Source organism: Doryrhamphus excisus, chromosome 18 (assembly GCF_030265055.1).
Source record: "Doryrhamphus excisus isolate RoL2022-K1 chromosome 18, RoL_Dexc_1.0, whole genome shotgun sequence".
In the NCBI taxonomy this organism is placed as follows: domain Eukaryota; kingdom Metazoa; phylum Chordata; class Actinopteri; order Syngnathiformes; family Syngnathidae; genus Doryrhamphus; species Doryrhamphus excisus.
This window is the reverse complement of record NC_080483.1, coordinates 1,209,085-1,224,828: the sequence shown is the minus strand read 5'-3', so window position 1 is coordinate 1,224,828 and position 15,744 is coordinate 1,209,085. Positions and strand designations below refer to the sequence as shown.

General features: G+C 37.0%; 1 protein-coding gene across 2 annotated transcripts in view; it reads left to right on the top strand.

The window, feature by feature from the left end:
• The window catches only part of srgap3 (SLIT-ROBO Rho GTPase activating protein 3), a 92,041-nt gene that overhangs the window by 54,228 nt on the left and 22,069 nt on the right, over window positions 1–15,744 (top strand). The window contains exons 7-12 of one of the 2 annotated variants that reach the window (XM_058055004.1): window positions 213–434; window positions 3,987–4,088; window positions 4,623–4,820; window positions 6,562–6,646; window positions 12,185–12,212; window positions 15,558–15,588. In XM_058055004.1, coding sequence (XP_057910987.1) covers window positions 213–434; window positions 3,987–4,088; window positions 4,623–4,820; window positions 6,562–6,646; window positions 12,185–12,212; window positions 15,558–15,588 — 666 coding nt within the window. Of the gene's footprint in view, window positions 1–212; window positions 435–3,986; window positions 4,089–4,622; window positions 4,821–6,561; window positions 6,647–12,184; window positions 12,213–15,192; window positions 15,296–15,557; window positions 15,589–15,744 lie in introns of both variants that reach the window. The other variant, XM_058055002.1, reaches the window with a different exon arrangement.

Below are 15,744 nucleotides of genomic sequence, written 5' to 3'. Positions count from 1 at the left end.
AATTTACATTTTCTGAATATATCGCAAACTATTAATATTATATATTGATTTATGGCACTAATGAAGCTCTGGAATGAACCTATGTTGGAAGACCAAGCTAGGAAGAAATGTAATTTTGTGTTATTCTATCTGTTTCTATTGTTATTCTATCTGTTTCTATTGTTATTCTATCTGCCATCATTTGAAAATCAGTATCTTTTTCCCCCCCGCAGTGCTGTGACCTGGGCTACCACGCCAGCTTGGCACGGACCTTCAGGACGTACTTGTCCGCAGAGTATAACCTGGAGACGTCTCGCCACGAGGGACTGGATGTCATTGAGAACGCCGTGGACAACCTGGACTCTCGTAGCGACAAGCACAAGCTCATGGATATGCATAACCAGGTGTTCTGCCCCCCCATGCGCTTCGAGTACCTGCCGCACATGGGAGATGAGGTAAGAGGACTTTAGGGCTTATTTATTCCCTCATTTGCTCGTCAGGCCCCTGAAGGTGTTTACCAAATTCTGTGGTAACTTGGCTAAACAGCATACAGTTACAGTGGCCAATGGGGTCAAAATTTGGGGTTTAATATTAGCGCCACCATGTGGTGTATTTGTCTGCAAAATAATAGCACACACACCACGGTCGACATGCATGTTTTGATCCATTTTTATTATTATATGTGCAGCGGTTCAAGAGTAGAAGAGTGTGCTTACATCAGCAAATTGCTCAATGACGTAAGGACAATTCGTAAGTCCAGCCCATTTTGCTATACGGTAGTTGTGATTTTTAACGAATCTTGCTCAAATTTGGCACACATGTGCTTGCCAGTCCCCTAAATGGGTGTACCAAATTCTATGGTGATTCGGGTTAACAGCATACGGTTACGGTGCACTTTGTGAACAGACTTGAGAAATTTCACTCCGACCAAAGGTGTGAGACTTTGGGGTTTCATAACAGCCCCACCGTGGGGTGTATTGTTCTGCAAAATAATAGCACACGCACCACGGTCGGCATGCATGTTTTGATCCATTTTTCATCCTTTTGTGTGCTTCGGTTCAAGAGTAGAAGAGTGTGCTTACATCAGCAAAACATTAGAAAATTGCTCAATGACGTAAGGACAATTCGTAAGTCCAGTCCATTTTGCTATACGGTAGTTGTGATTTTCAACGAATCTCGCTCAAATTTGGCACACATGTGCTTGCCAGTCCCCTAAATGGGTGTACCAAATTCTGTGGCGATTCGGGTTACCAGCATACGGTTACGGTGCGCTTTGTGAACAGACTTGAGAAATTTCAGTCCGACCAAAGGTGTGAGACTTTGGGGTTTCATAACAGCCCCACCGTGGGGTGTATTGTTCTGCAAAATAATAGCACACGCACCACGGTCGGCATGCATGTTTTGATCCATTTTTCATCCTTTTGTGTGCTTCGGTTCAAGAGTAGAAGAGTGAGATTACAGAAACAAATACATACAGTAGAGCCGTGGAACTTAACTAAATAGCCTTACTTAACTGAAATATTTGTACTTTTTTTTAAGTATGTTTTTCTTTAAAGTATTGTACTTTGCTGCAATGTGCTTTCTTACCAAGCCCAGCAAATGGAGTAAAATTATTACGGAAAAATCATCCAGTATTTATTGATATTGGAGCATCTCTATTTTTGTTGTTGGTATTTTTTTTTTTTAAATTGACTGTCATCTTTTAAATTTTAGAGGAATTAAGGTATTTTATGAAGGAAATGACAAAGAACATAATTACATACATACAAATAATCCATAAATTAAAATGAAATATAAAAATTGCTGTAAATAAGACCCCAAAAGCAGATATTTTATGTATTACCGCACAATGATAACTCAGACATTGGTTGGCTATAACATTTTATCGATGACCCACCCATAATGCATCAGTGACCTACTTTTGGGTTCCAGTCGATGTAAACGATACGCAGCCTTACATTTCCGTACAGTTTTAGGTCAGCCTACTGTATAAGCAGGAATAAACTTTTTTTTTTTTCCTTTATTTGGGCAAATATGTGAATCATTTCAGTGCATTTCTTACATCAATGAAAATATAACTTTGCATTATTTACATTTGTATTCAACTATCTGATCCCAAGCCCAAAAGGAGTAGGCTGAAGCAAAAGCTAATAAATTCCTACCCCTTTTTGCAAGATATTATCATGTTTTTTTATTTTTTTTAATTATTTTTATTTTATTTTATTATTTATTTTATTATTTTTATAATTTTTTTATATTATTATATTATTATATTTTATATTATTATTATAATTTTTATTTTTTTTTTTATTTTATTTGGGCAAATACATGAATCATTACAGTGCATTTCTTACATCAATGAAAATATAACTTTGCATTATTTACATTTGTATTCAACTATCTGATCACAAGCCCAAAAGGAGTAGGCTGAAGCAAAAGCTAATAAATTCCTACCCCTTTTTCAAGATATTATCATGTTTTTTTTATTTTTTTTAATTATTTTTATTTTATTTTATTATTTATTTTATTATTTTTATAATTTTTTATATTATTATATTATTATATTTTATACTATTATTATAATTTTTATTTTTTTTTTATTTTATTTGGGCAAATATATGAAACATTACAGTGCATTTCTTACATCAATGAAAATATAACTTTGCATTATTTACATTTATATTCAACTATCTGATCCCAAGCCCAAAAGGAGTAGGCTGAAGCAAAAGCTAATAAATTCCTACCCCTTTTTGCAGGATATAATCATGTTCATGCCACAGTCTTGTTTCCCCTGTTATTATTATCATTGTAATATTATTATTATTATTATTATCATTGTTGTTATAATCTTTATCATATTACCATCATTATAATCATCATTAATATTACCATTTTCATCATTATAGTTAAAAATTTTGTGATTTTTTTATTTTTAATGATTTAATTTTACAGACTTCATTGCTTCTTGTAGAGTGTAGAGATTTCATCTGTTATTTTCTGAAATCTGCAGTCTTTGTGTGTCAATTTATTAGCCCACTTTTTTGTGACATTTACTTATTTTCTGGATTGCATGTGTCTAATATTATGCATTAAAAAAACAAGAACTTGAGACCGTGTCTGGACAGGTGACCAACCCAAACATCAGTATCTTCTTGTTAAACCCTACCTGAGGTTTTTAGACGTGTTTATTAGTTTGTGTGTGTCTAGTCTTGTGCATTAGGAAGCAAGGTTTTAGGTCTGTGGTAATGGTACAGCTGCTGCTTTTTTATTTTTAATTTTTATTAAATTTTATTTAGTTTAATTTTATTTAATTTTATTAATTTTATTTAATTTTATTTAATTTTATTTAATTTTATTTAATTTTATTTTACCTTACCTTACCTTACCGTACCTTACCTTACCTTACCTTACCTTACCTTACCTTACCATGCTCAAAGCGCAAGACAACGGTAGTGTAATGGTACAGCTGCTGCTTTTTTATTTTTAATTTTATTAGATTTTATTTAGTTAGATTTTATTTTATTTTATTTCTTTTATTTAATTTTATTTAATTTTACCTTACCGTACCGTAACGTACCGTACCTTACCTTAGTAAGGTTTTAGGTCTGTGCTCAAACCAATTTTTGAAGCAATGATGTCTTGCTGTCCATTATTACTATTTTTTGTAAAGTAATAATTAATAATAATTCATGATAATAATAATGATAATCCCTACCTCTATATTTATGCATGTTAGCCTGGGTACCTCTAAGAATTTAGTATAGTTACAAAGGTATTAAGGTAATATTCTTACATTTCTCATATCAGTCAATCAGAGATTCCAGCAGAGATGACAAGACAGTAGAATGATCACTATTAAAATAATATTCCCACTTATATTTATAATCAGACACTTATCTTGTACTGTGTCACATTTCATTGACTTTACAACTAAATTCAATTCAGTAGTGCCACCAATGTAGACAGTTTAACTCTAATAATAATAATCTGCTCCTCGTCCTCCTCAGGTGTGCCAGGTGAGCGCCCAGCAACCCGTCCAGACCGAGCTCTTGATGCGCTACCACCAGCTCCAGTCTCGCTTAGCGACGCTCAAGATCGAGAATGAGGAGGTGAGGATTTATGGCGGCTTTGTGTCTGCTCCCACGTCCCTCCTCCTCCCCCCCCCACCATCACCACCGCCACACCTCCCTGAGATAAAAAAAATAATGTCTGTCTGGTGTTCCCTGGAGCCAAGGAGCAAGGCCACCGCATCACCATCTGTCCTCATTGCAATTACTCTCCGGCGGCCTCAGCACCGCGGGAGCAGAGAATTTATTTAGCGCCTTGTCACAGTGCCAGCATGTTGGTGTTTTCCATATGAAAGTGTGTGTTAGCACGATGTCGTCAAAAAGCGGCAGACGTGCAAATGTGGGTGTGATAGTAAAGTGCGCTCCGTTAGCCTCGCTAGTGCCGTCTTCTGTTCTAGGCAATAACAGACAATAAAAATGAGCCTTAACAGTCAATAAAAATATGTATGCATTTGCACTCACACGTTTTAATGTTATTGTTTCACCTGCAGGACTATTCAGATTCGGATCTTGCCCTTGAAAATTCACCTTTCATTGCACCGAGAGATAATATTTGACATCTGCTTTCCCCTCCAGGTGAGAAAGACCTTGGACGCCACCATGCAAACGCTGCAGGACATGCTGACGGTGGAGGATTTTGACGTGTCGGATGCCTTCCAGCATAGCCGCTCCACCGAATCCATCAAGTCGGTCGCCTCCGAGTCGTACATGAGCAAAATGAACGTAGCAAAGAGGAGGGCAAACCAACAGGAGACTGAAATGTTCTACTTATCAGTGAGTCCTTCAGTATTATATTTTCATTAATAGTCTGGATTGTTCAGAAAAAAAACAAATGCCGGTAGACCCTCATTTATTTCCGTGAAGTAGGATTCCTTTAAAAAATGTAATATTTTTGTAGTTAAAGCATAGAAAACCTGTGCACAACTTTCTATATATGTTTTTTTTAACATTATTAGAGCCCTCTAGACATGAAATAACACCCCTATAGTTACCTTTACACTCCGCTTGGTGACCGTTGGTGGGTCGTGGCTAATGTGTACGCCGTAATACGCCGTGTAATATGTATGGATTTATATATTTCATACATAACAGTCCACCTGCAATTATTGTATCTGTAAAAGTGTCATGCAATCTGCTATATGGGCTTGTGTCCCTTTTTCTGGAGCACTTTGTAAACAGCAGACCACTTTATATAAGAATATTCATAAAAAAGCTACTTAAACCATCAAAAGGTTGGCTCAAGCCATGACGCCAGGTTGGATGTTACGCTTAAAGGAGAAGCTGCCAAAGCGGAAAAGCGGTCAATTGAGTGTGATTATGAATGCGTTGCCCACCGGTACCCTTTAGGCGGCTGGACGACCCAGAGTTCTCTTAAAACCTCAAATGTATGACATTTGGATTGGGATTTTCTTTTTTACATTGCTCAAAGCGCAAGACAACGGTAGTGTAATGGTACAGCTGCTGCTTTTTTATTTTTAATTTTATTAAATTTTATTTAGTTTAATTTTATTTAATTTTATTTATTTAATTTGATTTTATTTAATTTTACCTTACCTTACCGTACCGTACCGTACCTTACCTTACCTTACCATGCTCAAAGCGCAAGACAACAGTGTTGTAATGGTACAGCTGCTGCTTTTTTATTTTTAATTTTATAAAGTTTTATTTAGTTAAATTTTATTCAATTTTATTCAATTTTATTCAATTTTATTTCTTTAATTTAATTTTATTTAATTTTACCTTACCTTACCATACCGTACCGTACCGTACCTTACCTTACCATGCTCAAAGCGCAAGACAACGGTAGTGTAATGGTACAGCTGCTGCTTTTTTATTTTTAATTTTATTAAATTATATTTAGTTTAATTTTATTTAATTTTATTTAATTTTATTTAATTTTACCTTACCGTACCATACCTCACCTTACCATGCTCAAAGCGCAAGACAACAGTATTGTAATGGTATAGCTGCTGCTTTTTTATTTTTAATTTTATTAAATTTTATTTAGTTTAATTTTATTAAATATTACCTTACCTTACCGTAACGTACCTTACCTTACCATGCTCAAAGCGCAAGACAATGGTAGTTTAATGGTACAGCTGCTGCTTTTTTATTTTTAATTTTATTAAATTTTATTTAGTTTAATTTAATTTTATTTAATTTTACCTTACTGTACCTTACCTTACCTTAACTTGCAAAATTTTATTTGCCGTTATTTGTTGTTTTTGTTGTGCACATTTGGAGCGCCCGGACCGGAGCAAGAAGAAACACAGAAAAGAAGAAGAGAAACTGGGGGGTGGGAGGGGGGGGGGGGGTAGACAGTAGAGAGTGAGACAAAAACAGCAGCAACAACAATTCCCATAAGAACAACAGCGACAAACAGGACTGCATGAGTTAAATGTCAATGACGGCTAAGGGTCACCATGGAGATGATATCACTGAAATGAAACCAGTATCGGATTAGGATTTTCATGTTTTTACAGGATAAAATCCACCCTTTAATCTCTCTTCTTAGAAATTCAAGGAGTACCTGAACGGCAGCAACCTCATCATTAAGCTGCAAGCCAAGCACGACTTACTGAAACAAACCCTTGGCGAAGGTAAGAAGTCTCTTCTCTGGAGCCGTTGGAGGTCTCTATTTAATTCCAATGCTGTGTGCCTCACTGAGCATCCCTCGCTATCTGTGCAATCGCTGCCTTCAGGGTTAAACGACAGGTGCAGGTCTTATCTAATAATGGGCACAAGCTGGAACTTTTCTTTTTTTTTTGAGCAGTAAATGGAATGGACACATTTAAAGATTTTAAAGCCACGTTTCCACCAAGCGAAAGAGTTTAGTTGTTTACAATGTCTGAGGTTAAGTGTACTACTTCTCAGACTTAATAGCTAGGTCTTATAGGGCATCTGTGTGATGAACTTCAGACTAGGAAGGTAGTGTGGTATGTGTTTAGTCACTAGCAAGCCGCCATAGAGCTTGTTGCTGTTGTGGACTGTTTATATAGTAGGTTTTTGAAGTGGTGTCAGAAGTGGGATGGCCATTCGTTGGTTAATTGATAGTCCCCCAAAGAGGGAAGTGGTGTCCCGGACAGTGTGGGCCAAAGACCTTTACTGCTGTGACCAGTTTATATAGTGTTTTAAGTGGTGTCAGAAGTGGGATGTCCATTAGTTGGTGAAGTGATAGTCCCCCAAAGAGGGAAGTGGTGTCCTGGACAGTGTGTGCCAAAGACCTATACTGCTGTGGCCAGTTTACGGGTTTTGAAGTGGTGTCAGAAGTGGGATGGTCATCAGCTGCCCATGTGAAAGTCCCAGAAAGAGCGAGGAATTGTGACCGTATATGACAAAGATCCTTGTTGTGGTGGTCAGTCTATACAGTTTTCAAATGGTGTCAGAAGTGGGATGGCTATTAGTTGGTTAAGTGATAGTCCCCCAAAGAGGGAAGTGGTGTCATGGACAGTGTGTGCCAAAGACGTTTACTGCTGTGGCCAGTTTCCGGGTTTTGAAGTGGTGTCAGAAGTGGGATGTCCATTAGTTGGTTAAGTGATAGTCCCCCAAAGAGGGAAGTGGTGTCCCGGACAGTGTGTGCCAAAGACCTTTACTGTTGTGGCCAGTTCATATAGTGTTTTAAGTGGTGTCAGAAGTGGGATGGCCATCAGCTGCTCTCATGTGAAAGTCCCAGAAAGAGGGAGGAATTGTGACCTTATATGCCAAACATCCTTGCTGCGGTGGTCAGTCTATACAGTTTTCAAATGGTGTCAGAAGTGGGATGGCCATTAGTTGGTTAAGTGATAGTCCCCCAAAGAGGGAAGTGGTGTCCCGGACAGTGTGTGCCAAAGACCTTTACTGCTGTGGCCAGTTTATATAGTGTTTTAAGTGGTGTCAGAAGTGGGATGGCCATTCATTGGTGAAGTGATAGTCCCCCAAAGAGGGAAGTTGTGTCACGGACAGTGTGTGTCCAAAGACCTTTACTGCTGAGGCCAGTTTATGGGTTTTGAAGTGGTGTCAGAAGTGGGATGGTCATCAGCTGCTCATGTAAAAGTCCCAGAAAGAGGGAGGAATTCTGACCATATATGCCAAAGATCCTTGCTGCGGTGGTCAGTCTATACAGTTTTCAAATGGTGTCAGAAGTGGGATGGCCATTAGTTGGTTAATTGATAGTCCCCCAAAGAGGGAAGTGGTGTCCCGGACAGTGTGTGCCAAAGACCTTTACTGCTGTGGCCATTTTATTGGTTTTGAAGTGGTGTCAGAAGTGGGATGGCCATTAGTTGGTTAAGTGATAGTCCCCCAAAGAGGGAAGTTGTGTCCCGGACAGTGTGTGCCAAAGACCTTTACTGTTGTCTCCAGTTTACAGGTTTTGAAGTGGTGTCAGAAGTGGGATGGTCATCAGCTGCTCATGTGAAAGTCCCAGAAAGAGGGCGGAATTGTGACCGTATATGCCAAAGATCCTTGCTGCGGTGGTCAGTCTATACAGTTTTCAAATGGTGTCAGAAGTGGGATGGCCATTAGTTGGTGAAGTGATAGTCCCCCAAAGAGGGAAGTTGTGTCCCGGACAGTGTGTGCCAAAGACCTTTACTGCTGTGGCCAGTTTATATCGTGTTTTAAGTGGTGTCAGAAGTGGGATGGCCATTCGTTGGTTAAGTGATAGTCCCCCAAAGAGGGAAGTGGTGTCATGGACAGTGTGGGCCAAAGACCTTCACTGCTGTGGCCAGTTTATGGGTTTTGAAGTGGTGTCAGAAGTGGGATGGTCATCAGCTGCTCATGTAAAAGTCCCAGAAAGAGGGAGGAATTCTGACCATATATGCCAAAGATCCTTGCTGCGGTGGTCAGTCTATACAGTTTTCAAATGGTGTCAGAAGTGGGATGGCCATTAGTTGGTTAAGTGATAGTCCCCCAAAGAGGGAAGTGGTGTCCCGGACAGTGTGGGCCAAAGACCTTTACTGCTGTGGCCAGTTCATATAGTGTTTTAAGTGGTGTCAGAAGTGGGATGGCCATTAGTTGGTTAAGTGATAGTCCCCCAAAGAGGGAAGTGGTGTCCTGGACAGTGTGTGCCAAAGACCTTTACTGCTGTGGCCAGTTTATGGGTTTCGAAGTGGTGTCAGAAGTGGGATGGCACTTGTGACAGTCAAACTAGCATGCCTGACCTTGGTTAAAATTCAGGTTTAGGATACTGTTCTTTAGATTTGGCGTAAGAAGCTGGATATTCGGCTGTGAGGCCATGCAGGGTTTGCTTATTTGGCACAGGGCCCATTTCAAACAAGTGCCTGGTGTGGGTCCATGCCTGTCCTGGGTCCGAAACCGTTCGGCGTCAGAAGTAGGATAGCCGGCCATGCAATTGTTTGCCAAATTAGAAGCACCTTTGGGACTTTTATTAATTTTTGTGGACGCGACCACAGCTGTCATTTGCCTTTCGGTCACCATACCACTGATGTCGGTACCCCCGTTACTGGAGGGGGGCCGCAATGAAAAAGTGAACCGTTTCTGTTCTTCGTTCTCCTTATCGTCTTAGTTTATATGGCCGAGCCACAAGGGGCGGTCTATTAAAACAAAGACACTGCCTTCTAGTCCCCGCCCGTCCCCATGGGTGCCCTGGTCACCTCAGCCGTGAACATTTTCCGCTCAATCAATCAGAAGGACCAGCCTCATCTCTGCAGCTGCTCCTGCATCAGGGTCCCTCCTAATGGGGCGCCACGTCAGCCATTTATATCCCGCGTTTTAACCTGACGACATATTCTGTGCGGTTTGCCTTTTTGAGCTCCACCGCGAACCACCGACCCTCACGTTATAGGTCCCATCCGTCTTCAGGCGTATTTGTTTACCTTCACGACGGCGCGACGGAACGCGGCATATGGCGCCTCCAGGTACCACACGTGTTTAATTATTCAGGTGATCAATCAGGCCGGCGTGGTGCTCATTAGCTCGCCGCCCGTGTGAGAGCGTGTCATCGGGTACAAGATGGACGTGCTGAGCGCCACATGGCGACCTAATGAAACCATCATGTCGACCATTGCTGCAGTACATGATAGGACCAGCATGCGCTGAGGAACGCATCGCCGGACACTTCATTAGGTACACCTGTGCGAGAATATTTTTCTCATGTAGCGAAATGTTGCATTTTAGCGGCACCCTTCTCTGGTTCCCGACTATATTTCCAAAGAAATCAGGCCCGAAAACGAATAAAGTTAATTTTGTAGTTTTATGTAAATGTGATGACACCGTACTTCCTTGTTTATCACCTTTAATCGCTTCCTAACCCAATAATTGGTTCCCTTATTTTGATAAATTGAATATTTTGGTAGTTACTGCTAATAAAGTCTTCTAAATACAACTTTAGAGCCCTGCAGACATGAAATAACACCCCTATAGTAAGTTTTGCACTCCTATTTCCTTTTCCCCCAAACTATTTCTCAAAATTTACAACTTTATTCTGTTACTTTACTTACATACATACTTTACATACTTAAAAAAAAACATTTCAAACTTTTTAAAAAATCAAATTTTTTTCAGTAACATTTTGACTCTACCCCCAAAGTTATTTTTCCTCATAGTGTTCCAACATTTTACTTAATATTTTCACTTTATTATAAAGTGTCTTTGAGTATTTTGAAAAGTGCTATACAAACAAAATGTATTATTATTATTATTATTTATTGGTATCAAATCTGGGTTTTTTTTCCTTTTTTTTTTTAGAAATTTTCTTCTAGTATTAGGATTAGTATTAGTAGAATTTATTCCCATGGTGGACCCCCAAAAACGAATTTCCCCCCCGAAATTTGTTTTGTTTCTCAAGTATAATAATAATAATAATAATAATAATATAACATTATTATTATTATATTATTATTATCAAATCTCGGCTATAATAATAATAATAATAATAATAATAATATAACATTATTATTATTATATTATTATTATCAAATCTCGGCTATAATAATAATAATAATAATAATAATATAACATTATTATTACTATTATTATTATTATTATTATTAATAATAATAATAATTAATAATAATAACAATAATATAACATTATTATTATTATTATTATCAAATCTCAGCTATAAAAAACACACATTTTGTGTTTTTTTTCAAATTTCAGCAAAATTATGTTATTTTTCCTCATAAAATTGCAACATTAATCTCGAAAAATTATGACTTTTTCTTGTTTGATCACAACGTTTCATTCCTTAATATTTTGACTTTATTATTGTAAAATTATTAATTTTAGAATGTTTGTTTTTGTTATTTTTTTTCCCCTTGCTGTTCTGGACAGTACTTCCTGTGGTGGCAACTGTCTCAATAATTGTCTCATTACTGACACCCAGTGACCACTTTAGGGTACTACATATCATTACAATGTCTTTGAATGCGGTGTATGTTTCTTCATTTAAGCATTTTATTCTTGTAAATGTTCAATTTAGGCAAGAAACGCATAAGATTTAGTTAAATATGCGTATTTGTGTACTAATAATAGACCACATGAGTAGAATGCCGTGGGAATCGTGCCGTTGTTCGTTCACATGAAGACCCCCAGGCCACATATGCCACAATGGGGTGTCAAGATGCGGGTTACGGCCCTCTGCTCTTTCTGGACATTCTATGCATTGTGACTCGGGAGGCTTTGGTGCCATTGTTGCTTTTGTTGCGTTCATTGACTCCCGTGCAGCCGACACGCAGATGGGTGGGGGGGTGGGGAGGGGGGGGGGGGGGCACCTGATTGTTGATAGCAACTTATTTTCTTCTGTTGTTGTTTTACATCCAATCGGGAGAAGAGATGTCGAGACCCTCGGTGTTGTCGTGAGTTGCTGTATGCTGAATTTAGTAAACAAGCCGCGTTTGAGTTCCTATAAAAGGATGATGAGTGAGGTAACAGAGTCAAAGGGACCCCTCCCTTTCTGATCCCTCCCTCCCTCTGCCAGGTCCCCTGAGGCTTGGCCGTCTAGTCCTCAATAGCTTTGTCCCACAATTGGTGTTCGTGGTGTTCCATTCATCTCTCTCTCTCTCTCAATAAGCCAAGCTGGACACTCCAGCATCTTCCATGTATTCTCTTCCTGCATTAATATCATAATAACATTTCCTTTTGTCTTTCTTTCTTTCTTTCTTTCTTTCTTTCTTTCTTTCTTTCTTTCTCCGTGTCTTCAGGGGAAAGGGCCGAATGCGGAACCACAAGGTAAGCTCAGATCAGTTTCAAAGCATCTGTTTCCATTTCTACAATATATTCATATAAAACATATTACCCCGGGTTGCTGAATTCATGTTGGTGGTTTTTATACTCCGAATGATGGAAGCCTGATTTATGAATTCTGAGATTTTTCGAGTCAACATTATGAGATAATTATAAAATGTCATAATCAGAAAGTTATGAAAGTTGTAATTATGCAAGAAAATAGAAATTATGAGATAAAATGTCATCGTTATGAGATAAAAACTCGAAATTATGATACATCCATCCATGTATTTTCTATGCCGCTTATCCTCACGAGGGTCGCAGGTATGGCTGGAACCTACCCCAGCTGTCTTCGGGCAAGAGGCGGGGTACACCCTGGACTGGTGGCCAGCCAATCACAGGGCACATATAGACAAGCAATGAGAGAAAATGTCATAATGAGAAAGTCGTGAAAGTCACAATTATCAGATAAAAATTCAAAATTCTGAGACAAAAAGTCATAATTGAGATGAAATGAGATAATGAGAAAGTCATGAAAGTCGTAATTCGGAGACAAAAAGTTTAAATTATTTGATGAAAATTTAAAATGAGATAAAAAGTTGAAATTTTGACATAAACAGTCAAAATTACAAGACAAAAAGTCAATTATGAGAGAAAATGTCATAATGAGAAAGTCATAATTATGAGATACAAAGTTGAAATTTTGAACTAAAAAGTCAACATTATGAGATAAAAAGTAAAAATTATGAGACAAAAAGTCATAATTGAGATGAAATGAGATCATGAGAAAGTCATGAAAGTTGTCATTCTGAGAAAAAAAGTTGAAATTATTTGCTAAAAATGTGAAATTATGAGATAAAAAGTAGACATTTTGACCTAAACAGTCAAAATTACAATTATGAGAGAAAATGTCATAATGAGAAAGTCGTGAAAGTCATAATTATGAGATACAAAGTTGAAATTTTGAGCTAAAAAGTCAAAATTATGAGACAAAAAGTCATAATTGAGATGAAATGAGATAATGAGAAAGTCACAAAAGTCATAATTATGAGATACAAAGTTGAAATTTTTAGCTAAAAAGTCAACATTATGAGATAAAAGGCAAAATTCGTAAAAATTAGTCATAATTTAAAAAAAAGTCATGAAAGTCATAATTCTGAGATAAAAAGTTGAAATTATTTGATCAAAATTTGAAATTTTGAGCTAAACGGTCAAAATTACAAGACAAAAAGTCAATTATGAGAGAAAATGTCATAATGAGAGTCATAATTATGAGATGCAAAGTAAAATAAAAAAAGATTTAAAAAAAGTTTAAATTATTTGATAAAAATTTGAAATTATGAGATAAAAAGTTGAAATTTTTAGAAACAGTCAAAAATTAATTGACAAAAAGTCATAATTGAGATGAAATAAGATAATGAGAAAGTCATGAAAGTCGTAATTCTGAGATAAAAAGTTAAAATTATTTGATAAAAATGTGAAATTATGAGATAAAAAGTAGACATTTTGACCTAAACAGTCAAAATTACAAGACAAAAAGTCAATTATGAGAGAAAATGTCATAATGAGAAAGTCGTGAAAGTCATAATTATGAGATACAAAGTTGAAATTTTGAGCTAAAAAGTCAAAATTATGAGACAAAAAGTCATAATTGAGATGAAATGAGATAATGAGAAAGTCATGAAAGTCGTAATTCTGAGACAAAAAGTTTAAATTATTTGATGAAAATTTAAAATGAGATAAAAAGTTGAAATTTTGACATAAACAGTCAAAATTACAAGACAAAAAGTCAATTATGAGAGAAAATGTCATAATGAGAAAGTCATAATTATGAGATATAAAGTTGAAATTTTGAACTAAAAAGTCAACATTATGAGATAAAAAGTCAAAATTTTGAGACAAAAAGTCATAATTGAGATGAAATGAGATCATGAGAAAGTCATGAAAGTCGTAATTCTGAGATAAAAAAATTGAAATTTTTTGATAAAAATTTTAAATTATGAGATAAAAAGTTTACATTTTGTGATAAACAGTCAAAATTACAAGACAAAAAGTCAATTATGAGAGAAAATGTCATAATGAGAAAGTCATGAAAGTCATAATTATGAGATACAAAGTAAAATAAAAAAAGTTAAAAAAAAAGTTGAAATTATTAGATAAGAATTTGAAATTATGAGATAAAAAATTGGAATTTTGAGATAAACAGTCACAATTATGAGACAAAAAGTCATAATTGAGATGAAATGAGATCATGAGAAAGTCATGAAAGTCGTAATTCTGAGATAAAAAGTTTAAATTATTTGATAAAAATCTGAAATTATGAGATTAAAAGTAGAAATTTTGAGATAAACAGTCACAATTACAAGACAAAAAGTCAATTATGAGAGAAAATGTCATAATGAGAAAGTCGTGAAAGTCATAATTATGAGATACAAAGTAAAATAAAAAAAGTTAAAAGATAAAAAAGTTGAAATTATTAGATAAAAATTTGAAATTATGAGATAAAAAGTTGAAATTTTGAGATAAACAGTCAAAATTAATTGACAAAAAGTCATAATTGAGATGAAATGAGATCATGAGAAAGTCATGAAAGTCACAATTATGAGATGAAATGTCATAATTGAGATGAAATGTAATAATTACGTGATAAGAGGCATAACTGTGAGATAAAAAGTCAGTATTATGATTAAAAAAAAGATGAAATTATTTCATATTTCCTGAGTTTCAGTGGAAGGAATTCCTCGTATTTTCCATTGAGAGGGTTATTGATCGATCGACTGATCAATAATGTGTGCTGTATTTTCCCAGTCACGTTCCTCCATTGACTCATTTAAATTCCAGATGTTGAACCTGACAGCAAACATCTCAGGTCTTTGCTTCCTGGAGCTTCTCTGGTGCTTCCATGTCTTTTCATGTGATGTTTACTGGAAGCTGGAGGCTGGAAGAACATGGCGGTGACGTTCCTTTTGTCCATCATTCCCAGGCCCCCCACACTCCCCCCTAAGCCACAGAAAATGCGGAAGCCTCGGCCGCGCTCCGTCTATAACCATAAGCTGTTTAACTGCGATTTGGACACCTTCGTCAAGGTACCTTCTGGTGGTCCCAAGGAAGGGAGAAGATGCTTTCTGGTTTTCTTCCGTGACGCAATCTTTGATTAACTTCTAATCCTCTTCCTCCCGTTTGCACCACATCGGCTTTTTTTCCCGTTTTTTTTTTTTGCCCGAGTCTCGCTTTGCCTCCTTCCACCTCCAGAGGTTCCTCCTTTAATCGCTTCTCTAACTTTATTCCTCTTTGCCCTCCTATTTCTGCTGCTCTTCCTGCTGCTGCTGCTGCTTCTGTGCCTCCCAGAGGGAGAAGAAATGCCCGTGCTCGAATCCAGGTACCCCAACATGCACGCCAGTAGGCACACCAATACGCCACACTTTTAGATCTTACGTCAACGATGTGCTCACCGCTAATGGTCCATCGTGAAAGGTGGCTGATGGGAGATGGAGAATAAACGGAATCGTAGTCACGGCCTCACCGTCAGAATACG